Raw genomic sequence first — 24847 nt, 5'->3', positions numbered from 1 at the left:
TTGCCACTGTCACAGAGTGAGTGGACTTGTAAGGAGGTTAGAGTTCATCTACACCTGAGCCCGCCCTACCCCATGTCCCCAGGTGGAAGAAATGAATTAAAGTCATGTGACAATCAGATGACTAGGAGCTGGGTGCACTGGGAGATATAAAGGCAGCATCTCAGTAAGAGGAGAGCCAAGTAGAGAGGACTCCCGGGAGAGGAATCTTGGGAGTCTGTGCTCTATAAAGAATTAGGAGGGCAGTCAGGAAAGCTGGTAGTATAGAAGAAAAGAGAAGCAAGACAGGAAGTGGTTATGGGGTTCAGTCAGTCCAATTTTTAGTGTTCCCCGGGCCAGGAATCCATAGAGGGTGGGTGTGAGTTCCACTTGTACTGCCACTTGGTTTGCACTCTCCCACCCTCCAATGTCCCCTTTATATAAGTGGGAAGACTGGACTGAATAGAGCCCAGGATGTCTTGTTGCTGAGCCTGGGAAGGAAGGGCTGGAACTGAGGTGACAAGAAGACAGACCCTCAGGAAGGAATGACTGGAAGACTTCTGTGTGTGTTTGGACTTTAGAGCCCAGAAGGGGTTCTTGTGACTTGGCCAGAGGGTTAAGTCACCTCAGCAGTGGAACTGTGCCGATGACCAAGAGAATTATTGGTAAAAACTAGGAGGGAAATTGAGTCACAGTGGTTGCAATGGTTTGTCAGGCCATAAGGGGGTGTGCTCTTGGTCTGCATCCTGCAACAGTCACGTTAGTGTGTTTTGTTTCCTCCTGAAAACTTGATAGTTTAGTTAAGTTTAGAAGTGTTGTTGAGAAGATCTAGTGGGCTGGGGAAAAAGGGGAAGTACCCCCTTCATTACCCCCCCACCCCCTTTTCTAGGTAAAAGCACTGTGAATCTATGGTGAAAACTATTTAGGGAACTCTGCCTTGTAAAAAGGAGAGGGTTGAAAGCAATGATGATCCCTAGAGAAAAAGCTGGGAGATCCTTGGTATGCTTGTGGATTTAGCACCCAGTCTTGTAGCCCTTACTCAGGTAAATGAGTTCTGTTAAAATAATCAGTGGGATTATTCACTTGTGTAGGTGCTCTAGGATTAGGCCTTTAGGTCCTGATACTGGTAACACTTATTCCATGCTTAACTTCATGCACGTGAGTAGTCCCAGTGAAAGTACTCCTGTGCATAAATGTCTGTACTTTGCCTCATGATTTGTACAGGGAGGATTCCTAATTAAACTTATAGGTGGGTAAGAGAGACAGAGGAAGATGCTCTTGTAGGGGCATAAGGAGGGAAAAGAAAGGGAAAAAGGAAAGCAGAATTTCAGAGTTTAAAATGTGCACTTATATTCATTTAATTACGTATTTGCCATCAGACTTGTGAAGTTGCTGGCCTTGGTTCTGTTTCAGGAAGGATGTGTGTCATACTATCATTACATTTTTTGCAAAGGAGCATAAACAAAAGGTTGAAGTGTTGACAGCTATGACAAAGTTCAGTACCATAGTGTGTCACCAGATAAGTGATACTGTATAGTTTGTGGCAGTCAGCAAAGCATGGCGGCTACTATTCATGTGTCAGTTTTAAAAGACAGGAAGCGTTACCCAAAGGAGAGAGAATATCAGAATTTGACAGCCTGGTGACACTTAAGGTTAAATGTCTTCTTTTGAATAGATTTAATTTATATATGTATTCATTTTATTTTATGGCTTGAAGTCTGAAATTCCAGGCTTGCAACACTTTTTTGTTTATCTCATTATTTGGGGGTGTTTGTGCTGTGGGAGAACAAGCCAACATCTTTAAAGTTTCCTGCTAAAATTGAAGGGTACTAGATTTTAGATAAAAAGAAAAGGAGGACTTGTGGCACCTTAGAGACTAACAAATTTATTTGAGCATACGCTTCCGTGAGCTACAGCTTATGCTCAAATAAATTTGTTAGTCTCTAAGGTGCCACAAGTCCTCCTTTTCTTTTTGCGGTTACAGACTAACACAGCTGCTACTCTGAAACCTAGATTTTAGATGTTAACTTTGATATCCATGTTTTTTACTGCACAAAAGTGCAAATGTACATGAAGCCAGCAGCCAGCCACTGCAGTGCAGTAAGTGCCTTATTCAATTTTTATTAAGACATGTCCCATTTCTGAAAATATGTATTGTTAATAGATTGATATATAACTTGCACTCAGTTGCTCCACTGCAGCCAAATTTCCTTCAGATTTCTCAGACTTGCAACTTTCTTCGCAAGACGAGCTTTAATTCAGAGTGTTAAATGGAAATTTAAAACTCTACATCATAGTCTTTTTTTTTTTTTTTTTTCACATGAACATCTTATAATAAGATTCTAGGATTGTCATTCTGTCTATGTCTCACTCTGAAGCCTCGGATGTCTGACTCAGTGCAAAGCAAAGGAAAAAGCTTCAAGGATGGTTGAGTGCTCTTTTTGTCTAGAATATCATCAGACTCAATCATTACTGGAATTCATGGACTTCTATGTCCAATTTTTAAGTTTTCAGCCATTTTTGGCTTTTTTATGCTTTACAAATTTACCCCTGAATGACAGCACGGACTTTCACCTAGTTATAAATAATAAACTAGAGCCACACTACGTATGTATTAGGGTTGTATTATCCTCCTTTCTTTCACATATTTAGTTTGTTTCATAAGTTCCTTTAACTTCCTAAGCACTTATATTCATTCCTTCGCATCTCCTGTACATGCTGTAGAAATAATTTGGGGAAAATTGAAGGCAGAAGTTTTAAGGGAAGAACAAGCCACAAAGGTGAAGAACTGAAGTAGTATATGGTGGTCCAGTGGAAGCTAGAAGGTCTCCTTTGCAAGAAATCTATCTGCAGAGTTTCAAAGAGACTTCAGTGTGTAGTGAAATCATATAATGGACACTTGAAGCAGGAAAATTACTAAATATATGACTAAAAAGAAATATTTTCTTTGTAACTTTTGATTATTTAATCTCTGAACTCTTATGCGTGTCTAAAGTAAATAACACTCATCAGTGTTTTTCATATGAAGTCCACTATCTACTATACATATTTTTGGTGTGTACAATATATAAAATATTTAGAAAGCAATTCTGGATGTTCTAAATTGACAATTTGGCTTCAAAACTATGGAATACTAGATCTCCAGATTTTGGGGGTCGTTGTTGGTGAAGGTAATGATCTTAGTTGCCTATTGGAGGGACCCAACTATCTTGCTCTTCAGATTCCTTCAGTGCCTTGTGTTAAACTAGAATAAAAATATACACAGATGGAGTGACATCAAATAAGAGGAGGGAGGAGAAGAGGAAATTGGCTGAGCAAAAAAAAAAAAAGCAGAGAACTACCAGATGTATTCAGACCTGCCACTTCCCCTCAAAGATTGTAGGCCACATCCTCAGCTGCTGTAAATTAATGTAGCTCTCTTGACTTCAGTTGAGCTTAACCAATTCCCCAGTTGGTATAAACTGGTAATCTTGAGTGAAAAGTTCCTGGGATTTCCCTGACCCCCGTTTTTTTTAAGCTTCCACACAGTCTAGCCAATGTTAATTTTTCTCTACTGCAGCTTTTGCCACCTGGAACATATACCTCCCAAAATTTCAGGTGGCTAAAGCGGTATGCAGCACCACTCAGGTTTGGTCCATCCACATAGAGATGGAAGGACAGACTGGCCAGATTTGATTGATGTTGCAACCTAGCACATGGGATTGCAACACCAATCACATTTAGAGGAGAAGCGGAGATGGAGAAGCAGACAGGCCAAATGTGAGTGGTGCTGTGAGACCCTGTGTGCCATGTCACACCACCACCACCACTGGGTTTGGGGCACCTCTCAAAGTGGGCTCCAGGGCAAACTCCATCCGCAGGGCAGCCCTGAATGGAGGAAATGTTCACTTCAACCAGGACAGAGGGTTTTTGGGATCAAAGCAGGACTGTCCAGTTAAACCCAGGACAGTTGGGAGATCTGGGAACATTCTTCCTGTTTCTCTCTCCATCAGCAATTCTTCATTTCATTTTAAATTACAGCTAGAAACATCTCTTCTCTCTTGCCTATACGTCTTAGGTTTCTCTACCCTTTGGCTCTTATTTCTTAGTAACTTTATTATTTAACTCTATAAAGTTTCTTTGGATAACCATTTTCTTGTCTTTTATTACATTAGAGATTAATTAGCGGCTAATTGGATTCTACATTCACCTTGTCATTTGCGTCTTATTTTGTCTTGGACAAGTCACTTAACCTTTCCTCTCATCATCCATATAAGTAAAATGGGTGGATAATGGTTACCTACTCTGTACTTTACAGATTATTGGGAAAGATAATTAGTTTGTAAAGTTAATCGAAAACTTTGGATGAAAGATGCTATAGGAATGAAGAGATTATTAAACAAAATAATTTAAGATTAGCTTGCCTAATGTTAACTATTTTCCAATGTGAAAAGTGGACCTGTGCAGTCTTTATCTTATTAATATCAATCACATTTTTGGTGCAAAAGAAATCTTTCTTTTTGTAGGTGCTCGAAGATGCAGAGTCTCAGCATTTGTTCCAGTCCATCTTGCCTGATATGGTGAAGCTAGCACTTTGTCTCCCTAGTATCTGCACTCAGGTAAGTAAGCAAAAATAGGTACACCCCCAGGGCAGATTAATTTCCTATAAACTATAACTAATTGCTGGGGTCAAAATGCCATAGCCATGTTACGTTTCTTATTGAAAGCTGTGGTGGTTCTGTCTCATTTAGCTGAGGCCTAGGGAACAGGGAAGACAACACACACCCACAATGGTACAAAAGAACATTAAAAACTCACTGTCTCATTTCTGAACCTTAATTTAAGCCATCAGTCAAAATTCTATATATATTAGAATGTCTTGTTGTTCTTTCTAATGAAATGACCATGAAATTTTTAAACTTTTAAAATATTTTAGTTGATTTTTTTAGCCTTTTGGATTTAAACCACTTTTAAAGCTATTTTAATCTTATGTGAATAATGCTTCAGATAAGGCTTTCTTCATTTCTTCTTTTACGTATAAAAATACATGATTATATTTACACCTCCGCAGTGTCTGTGAATATACGGTTCTCAGTAATGATCATGAATGTTTTACTTTATTGTAATAGGGCCAAATCCTTTAGGCACTTCTTAGTTGGTGTAATGCTTACTGCTGGGAATAGTCACCTCAAACTCAATAGGACTGTTCGTGTGAGTAAAGGCTATTTAGATGAGTAAGCATTTGCAGGATAGAGCCTCTAATTAGTAAGCACGACTGTCTCAACTTTTAAAATAGGTTTTTCAAAAGTAAGGTGTTTGTATTGGAATAGAAAAGCATTGCCCTGCTTAGTTATGCTAAAGAGGATGTTTACAAAGGACACGAATTCAGAAAATATTTTCTGGTCTTTTTACCAGTCATTTGGCTGGAAGAACTTTTCTGACAGCTACAAAGCTTTTAAAAGTGAGTTCAGCATGCACAGGACACCAAGATGATTAAATTCTGCATATTTTAAAGGAGTTTTACTGCCTTGAAATGTTTCTATTTGAGAGATGAGTTATTGACCATTTTATACTATCTCTAGGTCACTCTTTGAGTTTAGATGTAGCTGAACTTAAGATGCAGTAGTGAAATCTATTTTATACACTGAAATGACTTAATCTACAACAGCAGTATAGTTTAGCTAAATAAACTGAATTCTGTGAAACAGGATTTTTCAATCTTTCTTCCATTTTTTCTTCTGTGATATCATAACCCAGTCTTACAGAGCCCTAATATGAACAGATGAATATATGGAGAAAGAAAAACCTGTAGCCAAAAGAGATATCTAAATTCAGTGAATATAAATTTAATAACTTCACATTTTATAAAAATATATCAAAACATTCTTAATGAAGATTTCATTTATTGCATGTCTCCTAGGATTGTATATCCAATAATTCTACTTATTGCACCTGTTCACACAGGAAATGTCTCTTTACAGCTAGTGCTAAAACATAATGACCCAGCTCCACTGAAGCTATGCTTGTTGCATTTGTGGAGAACCAGAAGCAAAGATGGCAATTGTTTAATTGGGAGGGAAGAGCTAGAAGAAGGGATGAAGAAATGAGGAAATTTTTCAGACTTCTTTTAATGCAGAGTAAAATTTTTCATGCTGTCAGCTATGATTAAAGGATAGCAGGGTCTGCTAGTTTGATTTCAGTTTCTAAAATCTAAAGAGCATTAATTTCATCCTTTTTTTCAGATGTGTAATTGCTTTTGCTCGTATGAAAATGTGGCTTTTCAAACTCTGCATCTCCTGAAGTCAAGTTACCAAACCAAAATGACAGGTTTCAGAGTAGCAGCCGTGTTAGTTTGTATTCGCAAAAAGAAAAGGAGTACTTGTGGCACCTTAGAGACTAACAAATTTATTTGAGCATAAGCTTTCGTGAGCATGCCAATGAAGTGAGCTGTAGCTCATGAAAGCTTATGCTCAAATAAATTTGTTAGTCTCTAAGGTGCCACAAGTACTCCTTTTCTTTTTGCAAACCAGAATGGTAGATGAGAGCCAATTTGGTTTCCTAATCTTACAGTAGACATGCCAGTAGATTAGTAAAAATACAAAATGGTCAATTTACTAGAGATGAGTGGGAATCTGTACCCCTTTTTGAAGGTCTCCTTAGAAACTAAGAATGATAGCCAAGGATTTAATGCAGAGATTATTGATGTGCTAATACATTCGTGAAAATACTGCATGCATCTGAGGGTTTTGCTTTCTCTTGTGTTGTCTAAAGTGATACATCTCTTTTTATTCTAACACATTCTATTCTGCCAATACACAGTTTCTCCTCTTTAACAAAACGTTTCAAGACATTTTTATAGCTCTGCAACAGTATTTCCTAGTTAATGCTGAATAATTACTCTAAATCAGAAATGTCAAAAACATAGCCCCTGGCCTGGATTCAGCCTTTCTAATGTATGTTTTGTGTGTGTGTGTATGTGTAAGAGAGATGGCATGTTCACATTCTACAGAATCCTAACTTCCACTGGGGAAGAGGAAAGTTGGTTTCTCGTTGTTGGAAAGCAGACATTGAAAACATGGATCACTTTGCACAGAACTTGAAACGGTAGCTTGGAGAAGTGTGAACTCCATCACCCCCATTCATCTAATTGATTGGTTAACTCTAAAACCTAGTGATGATGCTTTAAATGTGAGCATTAACTGCTTCATTGCTGATCATTTTCATGGGAGTGAAGCTCATGGGAGATGAGAACTGGAAATTAACACAAGGAGGAAATGTGCATTGAAGAAAAGAGGAAAGACACGAGGAAGGAGAAAAACAGGCAAATAGAGAAGGAAGAAACACAAAGCAAAAATGGGTGTGGTAGTAATGGAAAGCATATTTTTTTCACTGAATGGTGTGGAATTTAATGATAAAATTAACAGTAATAACGAAAAGCTTAGTTTTTATATAAATGCTATAGTCCACCTTTGAATTTTGTGTAAACTTCTAATTGCACTGTGCAAACTGGATGCTCCTTTTGCAGTCGTTTTACTTATCAAGAAGAGACAACCTCCCCCCCCAAACAAACAAAAACACCCACTTCCCACTTATTGCCAAAGAATTTAGAGAGAGGGAAGTGGATATAAATCTCTATCCTTCAGTCTCTGCAGTGGCTCCAATATGCTTACCCTGGTTCTCTCCTTTTACCCATTCAAGCCTTTTGGAATTCCTACAGCCCTACCAGTAAAGTGGCTGTCCCGCATTGCTGCCAGCTGGGGTGAAGACCAGCTTCCTGCAGTTACCACCCCTCATACTTACAGCTATCTCCCTCTTACTGTAGGTGTGCTGTTTGCAGGCAGTGGGGACAGAAGATACCCTTTCAGAGATGCTTCCATTGTGTGTGTGTGTGTACACTACAGCCACAGGGTGTGATGGCAGTTCAAGTAGACATACCGGAGCTAACTTTAATCTAGTTAGCTTGGGTCCTGGAGTAGTGAAGCCACAACAGTGTGCACTTCAGTGCAGGCTAGCCCTGCGAGTAATTACCCAAGGTTCTTGGGCTCATACAGCTCATGCTGAAGCATTTGCTGTCATGTCTTCGTTGCTCCAGGACGCAAGCTAGCTTATTAAAGCTAACTCAGGTATGTGTCCACTCAAATAGCAGTCGCACACTCTGACTGCAGTATAGACATATCCTAAATCTGTGGCTGCTGTCTAGGGGAGGGTAGCATTTCTATAAAGGGGCAGAAACCTGCTCCCCTCTCCAGATCTTGTAGACCACTCAGAGATGCAGCTCATGATGATTTATAAAACCAGATACTGAAGATTCTTTGTAGTGTATGACCCCTGTTAATTTGTTGGCAGAACTCCCAAATAGAGCTGCCAGCAAGGAGAGTCTGCTTTGGGTTATAGCCCCTTTTAAGTTTCTTTAGCTGACATCCTGTTCACTATAGAACATTTTGTGGAGGTGAAAACTTGCAGAATATGCTTAGTGCATCTGTTAACATTACTCTCATGAGTTTAAAAGCCATGTTTGGTGTTCAGATAAGAAGGAGGGACCATCTTCAGTGGCCACAGATGTTTCACAGCCATTACTAATGAGCAAGTGCCTTGTCAGAATAGTGAGCAGATTCAAAGACCTGGTGAACACTAGAAAATTGGGTTGGTTTAACTACATAGGCTGGGGTGTGAAAATCCACGCTCCAGAGTGGCGTTGTTAAGATGACCTAAGTCCCCATATAGACAGCACTATGTCAACAGAACAATTCTTCTGTCACCCTCACTACTGCCTCTCGGGACGGTGTATTACCTACACCGACAGAAGAACCATTCCTGTTGGAGTAGGTAGTGTCTACACTGACGTGCTACAGTGCTTGCCACTGTAGTGTTTTGTGTGGACAACCCCAAAGGATAGTTTTGTCTGATGTGAACTTATAGATAGGGAGGGGGGGAAATATTCTTTGTAAGACGCTGTTCTTTATTAGTCTTTACTTAAGACGTTTTGTTTTTTCCTGGATAACTTTGAAAGTTGGTGGCTCCTATTTTCAGTATTTCTTTTCATTTTCTGGCCCCCAAACTTTTTTGTTTTGTTTTGGTCTTCATTAGGGTTATTTTAATAATAATAATAAAAAAGTTACTATTCCATTCTGGCTAATTATGCTTCCCTTAATCTTTAATTATGGTGTCCTGGTCTTCATAACATTCATTATGTAGACTTGTAAATTCTTTGGAGAGAGGCATCTTCAGCCTGAGGATGTTGCATGGAATTGTGAGATTAAGATAGATTGAATATAAGTGGTAACAAATGGTGTCAATAAAGGTTTAATCATACAAGTTACAAATGTGAATAGTTGTAAGTTGGCTCTGTACAACCTTCTCGATTCATTTTTGCCAGTGCATGTCATTCCTGATCTCATCCCAGGCCTATTCACAGCTCTGTTAATCCACTTTAGTCTTGTCCTGTAAATGTATTGCTAAATTTGGTCCTTTTTATATCATGGACTGCTAGTCGTGCTAATTTTTGTGCTGTGGACAGATGCCCACTTAGAATGTAGAATGAGATTCTCCAAATTGGTTTCCACCTGTGATCAAATAAGATTTGAACAGTGATTCCTCACAGGAGTGAAAATGGTGAACTAAATTCTTCTCCAGCTCCTCCACTCCATCCAACATCTTCCTCCTCAGGCATATCAGAAAGGGACAGAATTTCTAGTTTATGCACTGCACATGTTTTATAGGGTGGGGATAAAGAAAGAAGGCCTTCAAATTGGTAAGCCAGGCATAAAATAAATATATAATAATAATGGTGCTTGTTGTGTTTGTTCTTTAATTCAAATGATATTTGAGTCTTCTAGTTATCCAAAACACAAAATTGGATGAGGGAGTCAAAATAAATCGTTGAGTAATTAAATTTTTTATAGTTAAGGTGACATTTGTCCCCTCATTTTACAGCTGTAAATGGGTGAGTGCTGTAATAATATATTTTCTTTAAATTGTGCAACAGCATTGTGACAGTATGCTGAGGTTCCCAGACTTTAGAGTTAATGTTAACCCTCTCAGCCTCAGCAGCTGAGAGTTTTGCTATTGCTAAGAAGTGTGACAACTCCCTGACACACCAGCTTCTCAGCTTTCCCAGTAAACTCTTCAGGACTCTCAGTCCAACTCTTGCCTTGCAGGTAACAAACTCCCCCAGAAAGTTCCCTAGAGACCTCTCAGTGCAATGTCCAGTCTCCTTAGTGCACAAACAGAAGTTAAATTTGTTGCTCCTTTAAGGAGACAATATACTGCAGCCTGTTAGCTTAAGTGGGTTTTACACTCCCTTCCCTTCAAAAAGTGCACTTAATTGTTTTATAGTAAAAGTAAAGCAAATTTATGTAACAAAAGGGACAGAGGATTGAATGGTGCCAAGTATAAGGATGAAAGGTTACAAAGAAAAGTAAAAATACACTTCTAAGACTAAAATCTGATTCAACAAACTAGACTCTTGTTCAAAGAAGTGTTTCTCAAGTCTCTTTTCTACCATGGCTGACCAGATTCTCTGGCCAGGACCCTTCATAGATCTCAAAGTGCTCAGTTCCTTTATCCCTTCAGGTGAAGGATGCCAAAATGGCCTTTTCTCTCTGCTTATATCTTTCCAAAGTTCATTGACCCTGCTTCAAGAGATAGGTGGGCTTCCTGGGGTGCAATCTTCATCCCCCATTGAGATTGCTAAATGGTCATCTTTCTCCACTTGCTCTCCTGATGTCTTTGTTTTCTTGCATGTCAGTGTGCTTTTCTTTGTCTTTGGTCACATCCTGGCTACTTTTCAACGGAGAGACATTCAAGCAATCAGAATCATATTCCTTTGAAACAGTTGTATCTTAAGCATTGCTTGCCAGATACATTTTAAGAACATAATTCTGGAACATATTCATTACCCTTTGTGTACACCTCTTACACACACCATGCAATGATTTTTGGGACAAGTATGTTACCAGTTTGTGTAGATATATTACATAACACCTTTTAGATACAGATAATGACACCAATGTGTGGGGTACAGAAGGTATGTCAGGCCTGGCAAGAGTTGCTGAGACAGAGTAGTGAACTACCCACAGGCATAACTTTAGAATCCAACTGCTGGAATAAATAAAATATAATATATATCTTACTTGATTTTAAGATTGCCCAGTTATTACTACGTTCAGTCTGTTTCCACCTCTGGAGCCTGTTTTTTCTCTGATAAGTTGTGCTTTGTTGGCCTTATTGTTACTGATTAGAAATCTGCTATTTGTCAAACAAGCTAGTTCCCAATCATCTTAGTTGAACAGCCCTTGACTTTAATGGTGCTGCTGATTTAAGGACCAACCAATGGCCCTAAATTACCCTTGCTCTAATTTAGCAAATGTAATTTTGTGCTCCTGCTTTTTTTTTTTTTGAATTGCTAAACTAATTATTTCTCTCTCTCTCTCTCTTTTTTTTTTTTGTCCATTCTCTCCTGGTAGCCAATACCTTTACTGAAACAAAAGATGAATCACTCCATCACAATGTCACAGGAGCAGATCGCTAGTTTTCTAGCCAATGCTTTTTTCTGCACTTTTCCACGACGCAATGCCAAGATGAAGTCTGAGTATTCTAGTTATCCAGACATTAACTTCAACAGGTATGTCATTCTTGAATAAATGGAGCAGATGACCCTTCAAGGAAAATATTGTAGCCACTCAGGGGAGAATTCTGTTTTTTCTTTCACATCAGTAAAAGGCAATTAACACCAATTCAGTAGTTGATTTATTGCCTCTAAAATTATAAGGAAAAAATGGGAAACAATTTAATCACATTATCCATGGGAAATATGAGGGTCTTGTGGATGAAAAGTTAATGCTTGATAACAAGGTTGTCCTACCCCAGTCTATTCACAAACTTGCACTGGTTTAATTAATTGACTGCAACCCCCTCTGTGGACACTCTTATTTCCATTTATGAACATTTATAAGAATGAAAAGTGCTATATAAGAGCTAAGTATAATTCTTATTAAAGAGTGCCTTACTTCTTTTTAGCTTCAGCCTGTTCCTAATAGACTTAAGTGAAACTGAAATAAATCTGGCTTAAACTGAGTGTGTCCACACAGCCTTTTGTGCTCTGGTTTAACTACAGCAGTTAAAATTGCACCTTAAGCTAAAACCAGTGGAATTCTGAGTGTAGACAAGCCTTTAGTCTCCCCTTAATGGGCTCAAACTTGCACTGAAATAATTAAATTTATCTTAATTCCACCTTTTGTTAAATATTATATTGGGCTGTGCCATGTTGTCTGCCTCTAATGCCTGCCTGTCCCTCTTTTTTCTCTTTAAACTCTCTGCCCATCAACCAGTAGAAATTCCTACATTGTTTCATCACCACTTTTTAAATCAAAGTATCTCAAACCTCCTGCTCAGAACATACGCTAAAACAAACTAATCCCTTTATTTACATAGGGCAGAATGTTGCCCGTACTTGCATGCATGGAAGCCTACTGACGCTGGGGAAAGGAACAGAACATAGTGTCCCTGAAAAGTGGAACTGTCTTTGTTCTTAGGGCTTATCAGAGTCCCTGTTGATTTTTACAAAAAGCGTGTTTTGTCATGGTTTTTGTAAACACTTGCAAATTTTGACCATTGGAGCTGATGCAGTTAACATCAGACTGGCCGAACAGGTATCCCGCCACCATCTCCCCTAGTTCTGTTACATAGTGGAACCATGGGTATGCAATCCTTCATAAGTCCTTGGGCTACTCCTCCATTGCATTAGAGTCCAATCCACATGGAGTTGTTGTCTAACTCTTACTCCAGGCAGTGCTGTAAGTGACATGTCAACAGAAAGATCAGCTGTACTGCAGCCATTTGCTTGAAGTAGTAGTCATATCCTCGGCCACCATGAACTCTGCTTCCTATTTCCCTTGCACCAGTAATGAATAGACTAGGGAAGGGCACCTGGTGTGGAGGGAAGACAAGCAGCTGACTATGCATAAGGGGAGAGTGAATAAATATAGGTTTCAGAGTAATAGCTGTGTTAGTCTGTATTCGCAAAAAGAAAAGGAGTACTTGTGGCACCTTAGAGACTAACCAATTTAGTCTCTAAGGTGCCACAAGTACCCCTTTGAATAAATATAGCAGAAACAGGGAAGGATTAATAAGGCAAGAGCTGCGGAGGAAAGCATACAAAAAGTAGATTGAAGGATGGAGGCATTCAACCATGAGCACTGGGAGAAACTGACCCACAGGAGTAACACTGTTTCCTACCTCACCTTTTATTGTAACATGGCCCCATTTGTATTTTGAAAATGGGGAGAGGTGGAGAAGGAAAGCGTAGAGTTTGCACCATTTTCTTCCGACCCTCAATGCCACTGTCATCTTCTCTCCACATTTCCTGGTTTTTGAAAATATGGGCATGTCAACAGGAAGGAAAGGGCAATAAAATAAATGTCTTTAGCCATTAGTGGTATTGCATGCTTGTAATTAGGACAGAATTTGTCCCATTACATTCTATAAGATTTGAAAATACAAACAAGCATTGACAAGCTGGCAGCATATGTACAAAATGTACTAGGCAGTGTCCAAACTTTGTGATTGTTATAACAATGCACTCCACTTTTAAGGAATATCGGGGGCTTTTTTTCTACTGTGGTTAGAGAGGGATATATTAGAAGTTGTTCTGCTGCAGCAACCCTGCTTCCCCACAGCAAAGTGCTATGGCATCGAGACTTAAATTATGTGGAAACTACTACGTTTTATCTTCTGCATAATGGAATGAATTACTTCCATTACCTGTAGAAATTAATGTACTATACTCCTTTAATGAAGCAGAATAATTGTGTGCATATTAGCAAATTTTTATGATTTTTTTCTTTAACAAATGCATTATTCCATAATTAAACTGACTTTCTGCCTTCCCAATGTTTGCATAATACACATTTTTCTTCCCACCAAATCTTTAAATAATAAAATTTGCAGCTTAAGGTAAAAAAATACATGTGCATAAGAAATCTCTTAATCAAATGTCTTTAACTTCATTCAGTAGTCATGTTCCTAATCTTTGATTATTAATTTATTTGTTTTATTCTACAAAGAAATGACTAGGTATGCACATGTTCAGTGATTGTTTTGGAAAGGACTATAAAATCATGGGCCAAATATAGGTATTTTCAACCCTGTTAATTTTAGGGCCTGATACTATGTTTTGCTATTCAATCTTGTATCTTACTGGATTCTATGGTAGTTAATGGTGCTCTGCACCTCACAGTGTCCATCCCTCATCATTAACAATGATGGACTTTTGTTTCAAAGTGAAAAAGATCTGTACCCTCATAGTTGTGTGGATTTGGCTTTTATATCAAATTGCAGAATGAACTGTGCCCCTTTAACCTCTATTCATTTTAAACACATTTAAAAATTGGTACTTCATAGATGGTTAAACTGAGAAAGGTCTTAAGTCTAATTTAAAACACTTTAAATCTGCTGATAGAAAATGTCCCCCTTTTCCACTCTAGGGCTTGGCCATTTTAGGTAATAAAATGAAATGATACACTTGGTATCTACATATTAAATAAAAATTGTCACTGTTTGCTTACTGTGATTTGACAAGGCTATCAATCTGTTTTATCAAACAAGCCATACTTGGTACAAGAGACCTGCGACATACCATTTATTTTATTTTCTGTAAACCATCTCAAATGTGCCACTGCTTGTTATGTGCTGATGAAGGCAAGTTTCCTGAGTGCTTTTCTGCATGCTGACCGCTTTATGGTCATCTGGAAGGGAGAATGCTTATACGTCAGCGTAACATAAGCCATTTTACACTTTGCCCTTTCCAATCCAACTCTTGCTATTGTCACCTAAAATAAATATATATGTGTCAGTACATCTTTGACTTTGTGGTGCTTAATTTTATAGTACATTGTAACATTTTTATGTAAATTTAGATTGTACTTCCTCCTACAAACTGAGAGGCTATTAAGTAATAATATAATAAAGTAGTAAAACACTTGCCAATGTGATTAAATACATCCCTTTTAAACCTGGCAAGGATGTGCCTTTTTGGGTTTTTAAAGTTGTTAATAGTATAATATATAAATTAGAAGTATATCTGATAAAATGGAATGGTCTCTAAGACTCTCTTAGGATTACAGTGTTAAAATGTTGCCTTAGAATTGTAATTAGGACAATGCCTATGCTATTTCCTTTCAGAACATTTGAAATGTGAGTAAAAATATTGTGAGCAATATTTTAGAAGGGAGAGAGAGAGATTAAGTTGACATGGAAAAGATGCATTTTAACTTGTCTGAATTAAAAAGAGACAATCGGGGAATTTAGGTGTTATGGTTGAAATGCCAATCTTATCTCCATCACAAAATAAGTAGTTATTAAATTTGTTATTGTGTGACACCCTTGTTGACAGACTCTGCAGAGAGGTCAAGCACCGACTGTGCTTAGAGAATGAATTACATTTTTCGGTTCTAAAGGTGATCCTTCTAGAACATAGTTGAGGCACATTGTTAGGGTAGTTGAAGAAACTTACGCTGCTTCTGCTTACGGTGTATCTGTTCTGTGAATAGACAGAGAATCTGAGTTGTATCCAGGGCTTATCTATCTAGTACCTTTTTGGGGAACAAAATATTCCTCCTTGTTCCCTCCCTGGTAAAATAAAAAAATAAAACATGTATGGCTGATCCTTTGTTCTTTAATTTCTCTACTTTTGTGTGAGGATTGCAGATGAGAATGGTCTCTGTCATGAGGGTTTGTGCTGATTGTGATACTGTTGAGTTTGCCTGTTGTTCCTATTGAGAGTTATTAGACTTGCCTCTTAAATTCCTAGACTTTGGGAAGCCCCTTAATTTTATTTAAAAACTGCCCAAATATCATGGAGTTTGAAGCAGGTTATGAGGGTAAAATACGTTTTCTTCTCAAGGTAGTTTTCCGGATAATTGTAAGAGGGGTTGAGTGGCTTATCAAGAGCTCATACGCTTTACTTATGTGGCTCTGATCTGCAAGCAGCTGTTGACTCTTAGCTATGGTATGCTGCTACAGTAGCTCCTTTCCCTGTTTTCCTGTAACAAGAGACTGTGCACATTAAAAGCACATGGTTCCCAGTCATAAATAGGCTTAGCTCAGATCACAGGGTTCAGTTTCATATTTTAAAGTGGTACATACACCGGCATAAACCTAGAGATTTTTTGACACACAATTAAGACGGTAAAATAAAGTTATATAAAAAAATACATCTAAACTGTCGTGCATTTCTGCAATAGTGACAGTATAATATACTGACACCACCAATATGTATCCTAAATTTAACTCCAGCCTTGTCAGGCAGGATCTTTAAGCTAATTATTTTAGTGAATGGAAATAGGAAAAAATTTACACTAGTTAAGATATATGCATCTTTTATGGATTTTTTTAATATAGGAAAGGAAATGGGCAAACTGTACAGACACTTATACAGGGGAACTGAAATCTGATTTAGCAATAATGCAGTTGTCTCTTACCATAAACAACATCAATTTCATAGCATTGAGTATTCTCTGTGGAGTAAATTATCCAGTGTATTTGAGGTGATCTGGTTAGGGAATAGGAATATATATTGTTTCTATAAAAAGTGGCTCCAGTTACCTCCTAACCATAAACATTTCATTGCAAAGAATTGAATATTGCTTTTAAGGTTTTTTTTTTCCCCTTTAGGATGATGGCTGTGGATTCTATAAATCTTCATTGTAGATGGAAATGTTTATTTTTAAATGTGTAATTTTCTGTACAACTTACAAATATACATGTGAATTTGGGTTATAAAATGTGGTCTAAATTTCAAAATGAAAGGTCTTACATTCTTAGAATAATCAGTAGAGCAAACTCTAATGATTGGATAATGGGAATTTGGTTTAATGCTTAAAGCATAAAAACTGAGTTTTGGGTTCTATTCCTGGTTCTCCTATTACCCATGGTCATACAGTGAGTTAAGTCACTTAGGGTATATCCACACAGCAGCTAGACACCCGCAGCTGGCCCATGCTAGCTGACTCGGGCTCGTGGGACTTGGGCTACGGGGCTGTTTCATTAATCCATTTGAGAGACCTGTTTTTCCACAAAAACCTCGTATTAGTGATTTACTAAAATCTGTATCAGCTTGTACATAAAGAGTAACATTTTCAATAGTATTAAAGAAACTTAGAAGCCTGATTTTCAGTGAGACTTAAGTTCCCTTGGATGTTTTTTTAAAATAGTTTATTCAGCAACATTATTTTGTAGTTACCATTTTTTAAGTTTGAGTGGTAGCCATGTTAGTCTGTATCATCAAAAACAACGAGGAGTCCTTGTGGCACCTTAGAGACTAACAGATTTATTTGGGCATAAGCTTTCGTGGGCTAAAACCCACTTCATCAAATGCATGGAGTGGAAAATACAGTAGGCAGGTATAAATACACAGCACATGAAAAGATGGGAGTTGCCTTACCAAGTTGGGGGGCGGGGGGCAGTGCTAACAAGCCAATTCAGTTAAGGTGGCGTATTCTCAACAGTTGACAAGAAGGGGTGAATAGCAAGGGAGGGAAAATCACTTTTACAGTGCTAATGAGGCCAATGCAGTCAAGGTGGCCCATTTAAAACAGTTGACAAGAAGGTGTGAGTATCAGCAGAGGGAAGTTAGTTTTTGTAGTGACCCATCCACTCCCAGTCTTTATTCAGGCCTAATTTGATGGTGTCCAGTTTGAAAATTCATTCCAGTTCTGCAGTTTCTCATTGGAGTCTGTTTTTGAAGGTTTTTTGTTGAAGAATTGCTACTTTTAAGTCTGTTTTGGAGTGTCCAGGGAGATTGGAGTGTTTTCCCACTGGTTTTTGAATGTTATAATTCTTGATGTCTGATTTGTGTCCATTTATTCTTTTGCGTAGAGACTGTCCGGTTTGACCAATGTACATGGCAAAGGGGCATTGCTGGCACATGATGCCATATATCACATTGGCAGATGTGCAGGTGAATGAGCCCCTGATGGTGTGGCTGATGTGGTTAGGTCCTATGATGGTGTCCCTTGAATAGATATGTGGACAGAATTGGCAACGGGGTTTATTGCAGGAATTGGTTCCTGGGTTAGTGTTTTTGTTGTGTGGTGTGTAGTTGCTGGTGAGTATTTGCTTCAGGTTGGGGGGCTGTCTATAAACGAGGACTGGCCTGTCTCCCAAGGTCTGTGAGAAGAGTGAAGGATCGTCCTTCAGGATAGGTTGTAGATCCTTGAAGATGCGCTGGAGAGGTTTTAGTTGGGGGCTGAACGTGATAGCTAGTGGCGTTCTGTTACTTTCTTTGTTGGGCCTGTCCTGTAGAAAGTGATTTCTGGGTACCCTTCTGGCTCTGTCAGTCTGTTTCTTCACTTCACCAGGTGGGTGTTGTAGTTTTAAGAACGCTTAATAGAGATCCTGTAGGTGTTTGTCTCTGTCTGAGGGATTGGAGAAAATGCGGTTGTATCTTAGTGCTTGTCTGTAGACAATGGATCGTGTGATGTGATCTGGATGAAAGGTGGAGGCATGTAGGTAAGTGTAGCGGTCAGTAGGTTTCTGGTATAGGGTGGTGTTTATGTGACTATCGCTTATTTGTACTGTAGTATCCAGGAAGTAGATCTCTTGTGTGGACCGGTCCAGGCTGAGGTTGATGGTGGGGTGGAAATTGTTGAAATCCTGATGGAATTCCTCAAGGGCCTCTTTCTCAGGGGTCCAGATGATGAAGATGTCATCAATGTAGCGCAAGTAGAGTAGGGGATTTAGGGGATGAGAGCGGAGGAAACATTGTTCTAAGTCAGCCATAAAAATGTTGGCATACTGTGGGGCCATGCGAATACCCATAGCAGTCCGGCTGACTTGAAGGTATAAATTGTCCCCAAATCTGAAATATTTGTGGGTGAGGACAAAGTCACAAAGTTCAGCCACCAGGTTTGCTCTGACATTATCAGGGATACTGTTCCTGATGGCTTGTAGTACATCTTTGTGTGGAATGTTGGTGTAGAGAGTTTCTACATCCATAGTGGCTAGGATGGTGTTTTCTGGAAGATCACCAATGGATTGTAGTTTCCTCAGGAAGTCAGTGGTGTCTTGAAGATAGCTGGGAGTGCTGGTAGCCACAGCTAATTTCCTTTGTTTTCTTTCTCAGCTCTTCCGTGGAGCGGGGGGTGAAAGGGCTTGAAGGTACCCCACAGGGAGGAATTCCCAAGTGCTCCTTCCGGGTTCAAAGGGGTTTTTGGTTTTTTTGCATTTGGTTGGCAGCAGTGTTTACCAAGCCAAGATCAGAGAAAAGCTGTAACCTTGGGAGTTTAATACACACCTGGAGTGGCAAGTATTAATTTTTAAAATCCTTGTGGGCCCCACTTCTGCACTCGGAGTGACAGAGTTGGGACTTATACATATGCTAGCAAGTATGGCTGTGTTTTATCTTTTCTATTGGAGATTAGAATTTCCCATTCTAAATTTCTTTACATTTCTAAAGATCTCTATAGACTGCCATCCTATGCTGTGTAGTTGACGCTGAACTACTTAAAGCTGTGCAACATACTGTTGTCCACAAAAGCATTCGTGGAATGTTGTGGAGACCATTTCACTTGATGATGGGAATATAAATAACAGTAGCAAACACTTATTGTAGCTCTTTGTTCTTCACGATGGCTTTGATGAATAACTGATTCCAGCGCAATTTCATCTTACAGAACTTGATCAATATCTGTGATGGAACACAGAATATGTAAAAATGTAAATAGAAAATATTTGTTTAAAAAAAAAACCCTATTGTCTAAGGGTGACTAGAATGATAATACTAATCAACTAATTTTATTATTAGCCTGAAACTTTTCAAAGGTAGTTGCTGCACTTATATAAAGAAACATTGCAATCTGCAAATACTCTGTAGAGAGATTCACCTGATTTTCCCAAACATTTGATACAAAAACCTAACTCTGTGTGGTCTTGGACAATGGTTCTCAACCAGGGACCTGAGGCCCCTGGGGTGTCACGAGCAGGTTTCAGGGAGGCCGCCCAGCAGGGCCCAGGGCAGAAAGCCAAAACCCTGCCACATGGGTTTGAAGCACAGGCCTTGAGCCCCGCCACCCAAGGCTGAAGCCGAAGCCTGAGCAATGTAGCTTTGTGGGGGTTCCTGTGTCGTCAGTCCCTAGGCAATTGCCCTGCTTGCTACTCCCTTATGCCGACCCTGACTTTTATATGCAGAAAACCTGCTATTGTGACACAGGTGGGCCATGGAGTTTTTATAGCATGTTGTGGGGGGCCTCAGAAAGAATAAGGTTGAGAACCCGTGGTGATTAAACTTGCTTGGAGTATAATTGAATGAAAAGGTCAGATAATGCTGATGATGTGACAGGATACTTATTGCAAGGTTTCAGGCAAATGTTTATAACAACGCAAATTGAAGTCTAACAGATCTTTAATAAGTGAAAGAAAAGATGGTTTTGAAAAGAGAAAACATTTCTGTTTGCATAAGACCTCTGTTTTCCTTAAGCAATTCTATGGGTAGGGGGGAGAATCTGAAGTCAAGTTGCATGTTTCGAAGAAATAAGCAATGATAGTTGAAAGCAAGTGCTTCTAAGCTCACTAGTTAGCCTAGTAGATGGTAATGTTAGTGTTTTCCCATTTAACCCCTGGTTTTTCTCTTTGGGCCTTGTGAAGTGGGGTGGAGTGTCCACATCTCCCACTGACCTCAGTAGGATCTGAGTGTGCTTAGCATAGTAAAGGATAAGGCTCTTAATACCTATATAGACTTAAGTGTCATCATAGCCATGTTGGTCCCAGGGTATTAGAGAGAAGGCGGATGAGGTAGGATCTTTTATTGAACCAACTGTTGGTGAGAGAGAGAAGATTTTGAAACATACAGAAGAAGAGCTCTGTATGGCTCGAAAGTTTGTCTCTCTCACCAACAGAAGTTCATCCAATAAAAGGTATTACCTAACCCATCCTGTATCTCTATGTAGACTTAAATCAGTCTTCACGAAGGACATACAAGCATAATAGTTTACCTCCTAAGCAGATCCACCCAATAAAATGGACTGTGATAATAATAGCTTATTATTTGGGGTTCAAGTATTTGGTCATCCTATACATTCAAATGAACTTTTGCTTAAAGATGTGTTGTATCCTTCTGATATTTTTGAAATGGAAAAGTGAATATTCCTTATGTGCATGGCAGCTTTCTTTGTCCCAATAACATATTCTCAAAGGATGAAATGGATCTTTATGCCAGCTCCATTTAAGTCCTATATTTTAAATTTCATTTTAAACTATTTTAAGGTCTTAAGTAGGACTTCAGTGGTACATACCCCATGTGCTGCCCCTCTGCACAGGAGTAAATGTCATCATCCACTATGAGAGCACGTTAAAATCCAGGAAACAGCATGGGTAATCTGATTTTATGTTCAATTGCATCAGCAGAGATCAATTTTTTTCTTGATGAATAAGGTTGACTGCAGAATTTAAATTGCACTCTCTGATAACTTTACAGATTGAGGTTGTTCAGGGAACCATAACTAGTGGGTTTGGATACATGTAAATGTCCTGGAATTACAATCAATACCATGTATCTGTGAATGGGAAATTTTATATTGAGATTTGACGTTTGAGCCATTCTTGCCATAAAATGCAAATCTTTAACCATTAGGGTAATTAACCACTGGAACAATTTACCAAGGGATGTGGTGGAATATGCATCATTTAAATGAATATTGGATACCTTTCTAAAAAATATACTGTAGATTAGCCATAAGGTATGATCTTGATGCAGAGATTACTTGATGCAAGATATGATCTTGATGAAACTCTATGGCCTTTGTTATGCAGGAAGTTGGACTAGAATAGATGATCATAAAGGTCCCTTCTGGCCTTAAAAATCTGTGAATTGGGACACAGTTTTTGGAAAAAACTTACTGGAATAGTGGAGTTGCCTGAATTCCAAGTTTCAAAATTAGATGATTTTGTTCTGATTTGATGAAACAGAAGACATTTTCAGAACCATTTACTTCAAAGGTTCAACTTCTTTCCATTAGATAAAACCCATGCCCTGTCAGTTTTTTGTAGCAAATAATGTAGTGTTACAAAATTAATATACTTATATTGACATGATGACCCACTATATTTGAAATATTTTTGCTTTGTAGTTTTGCCATGAAATGTCTATAAAATATGATATCAGGAAATTTATTGTGTGAACATGGCACCATGATATTTAATTAATCTAATCTCAATATGTCCAAGTCAGAGCTGCCTATATTTCTGATAAATATGTACGTTTATTCCTGTAAAACAGCAGTGAGATGGGAGGCTGGTTTTCTTTCTTAACTAGCATGTTACCAAGTTTGTTTCCAGTTCTAGAATCTCTCTTGCTGATGATGGTGAAGGAACCAGAAAGAACGCAGCCCAAATTAACTGGGCGAGGCCTTCAGAAAAGCCATTAAGCACATTCTTAAGTACTTTCCTGAACTGGGGCTGCAAACTGCAGCCCTAACAGTTGGGGTGTGGGAGAAGTTTACTTGTAGAAGTTGTAAATTCTATGTAGAAGTAATTAGACAATAAACATGGAATCTCGTGATGTCATTTTAAAATCAAATCGAAATTTTAAGCAAAGTGTAGAATTAAAGAGCGTTTTTAAAATATTTTCTTTGTTTCTAACCATATAGTATTGAAATTGTTTATTTTAAATACTCCTCACCACTTACTCTGTCATATTGCATATTTTTGTGGCATTCTAATATATTGGAACTAGAGCTGTCAATTAATGGCAGTTAACTCATGTGATTAACTCAAAAAATTAATCGCAGTTTTAATTGCACTGTTAAACAATAGAATACCAATTGAAATTTATTAAATATTTTGGATGTTTTTCTACATTTTCATATGTATTATATTCTGTTATAATTGAAATAAAGTATATATTTTTGATTATAAATATTTGCACTGTAAAAATGATAAAAGAAATAGTATTTTTCAATTCAGCTCAAGTACTGTCTTTGTCATGAAAGTGCATCTTACAAATATAATTTTTTTGTTACATAACTGCACTCAAAAAGAAAATAACGTAAAACTTCAGAGCCTACAAGTCCACTCAGTCCTACTTCTTGTTCAGCCAAATGCTCAGACAAACAAGTTTACATTTACAGGTGATAATGCTGCCCTCTTCTTATTTACAGTGTCACCAGAAAGTGAGAACAGGCATTTGCCTGGCACTTTTGTAGCCAGCATTGCAAAGTATTTACGTGCCGGATATGCTAAACATTCGTATGCCCCTTCATGCTTTGGTCACCATTCCAGTGGACATGCTTCCATGTGGATGATGATCGTTTTAAAAAAAAAAAAATGCGTTAATTAAACTTGTGACTTGTGTTAATTAAATTTGTGACTGAACTCCTTGGGGGAGAATTGTATGTCCCCTGCTCTGTTTTACCTGCATTCTGCCATATGTTTCATGTTATAACAGTCTTAGATGATGACCCAGCACATGTTGTTCATTGTAATAACACTTTTACTGCAGATTTGACAAAACACAAAGAAGATACCAATGTGAGATTTCTAAAGATAGCTACAGCACTTGACCCAAGCTTTAATAATCTGAAGCGCCTTCCAAAATCTGAGAGGGACGAGGTGTGTACATGCTTTCAGAAATCTTAAAAGAGCACCACTCTGATGTGAAAACTACAGAACTGAACCATCAAAAAAGAAATTCAACCTTCCGCTGGTGGCATCTAACTCAGATAATAAAAATGAACATGTGTTGGTCCACACTGCTTTGGATTGTTATTGAGCAGAATCTGTCATCAGCATACATATCCCCTGTAATGGTGGTTGAAGCATGAAGAGGCATACAAATCTTTAGCGCATCTGGCATGTAAATATCTTGCGACACCAGTTACAACAGTGCCATGAGAACGCCTGTTCTCACTTTCAGGTGACATTGTAAACGAGAAGTGGGCAGCATGATTTCCTGCAAATGTAAACAGACTTGTTTGTCTGGGCAATTGGCTGAACAAGAAGTAGGACTGAGTGGACTTGCAGGCTCTAAAATTTTACATTGTTTTATTTTTGAATGCAGTTTTTTTTGTACATAATTCTACATTTGTAAATTCAACTTTCATGGTAAAGAGATTACACTATAGGACATGTATTGGTGAATTGAAAAATACTATTTCTTGGTTTTTTACAGTGCAAATATTTGTAATCAAAATTAAATGTAAAATGAGCACTGTATACTTTGTGTTCTGTGTTGTAATTGAAATCAATATATTTGAAAATGTAGAAAACATCCAAATATATTTAAATAAATGGTATTCTATTATTGTTTAACTGTATGATCACGATTAATTTTTTTATTTGTGCAATTAATCACAATTAATTTTTTTAATTGCTTGACAGCCCTAGTTGGAACATAACCACTGTAGTTTTTTATGATTTTTTTTGTATCAAGTGTAGGATTTATATTCAGAACATAAACACTGAAAGCCGTTAAAGATTAAATCAGAAAACATTTTGTTTGGCTGCTAATGTTAACTGAATGTCTTGTTATGTTGCTCCCACAAGTCTGCTTACTTTTATTATTGACCTTCACTTCTGCCTGTCCTTTGGTTCCTCAGAATACCTAAATATCTATGTAAAGGGCTTCAATTTGATAAGCATTGCTGCTGCATTTGTTGAGAAGCTAGAAGGTCAAAGATAAATTGTAGGTTGCCTCAGTGGTCAGCTCGGCAGACTTTTTGCATCTGTCTCCTTACTAAATTAAAGTAGCTGTGTGGCAGTTTGACAGAACATCTTGCACAAAGCAAAAGTGGCTTACTGGATAAAAATATGCAGTTGCAAGTAATTTATCAATTACTTCAATTTAAAATGGGGTTTGCAGTGCTTTGAGTTTGATTTACAGTGCAGTTTAGTTGGATGAATT

At 38.1% G+C, this 24847-nt stretch overlaps 1 protein-coding gene across 12 annotated transcripts in view; it reads left to right on the top strand.

Moving 5' to 3' along the window:
- PARG (poly(ADP-ribose) glycohydrolase) overlaps positions 1 to 24847 on the top strand; it is a 124577-nt gene that overhangs the window by 49658 nt on the left and 50072 nt on the right. For all 12 annotated transcript variants that reach the window (XR_005226169.2, XR_005226170.2, XM_027829470.3 and 9 more), the window contains 2 exons: positions 4482 to 4574; positions 11421 to 11578. Coding sequence is in view for 10 of the 12 variants with exons in the window: in XM_027829470.3 (XP_027685271.1) it covers positions 4482 to 4574; positions 11421 to 11578 (251 nt within the window). In the remaining 2 variants the exon portion in view is untranslated. The remainder of the gene's footprint in view (positions 1 to 4481; positions 4575 to 11420; positions 11579 to 24847) is intronic.

This window comes from Chelonia mydas, chromosome 7 (assembly GCF_015237465.2).
Source record: "Chelonia mydas isolate rCheMyd1 chromosome 7, rCheMyd1.pri.v2, whole genome shotgun sequence".
NCBI classification, from domain to species: domain Eukaryota; kingdom Metazoa; phylum Chordata; order Testudines; family Cheloniidae; genus Chelonia; species Chelonia mydas.
This window is presented reverse-complemented; position numbering and strand designations above follow the sequence as displayed.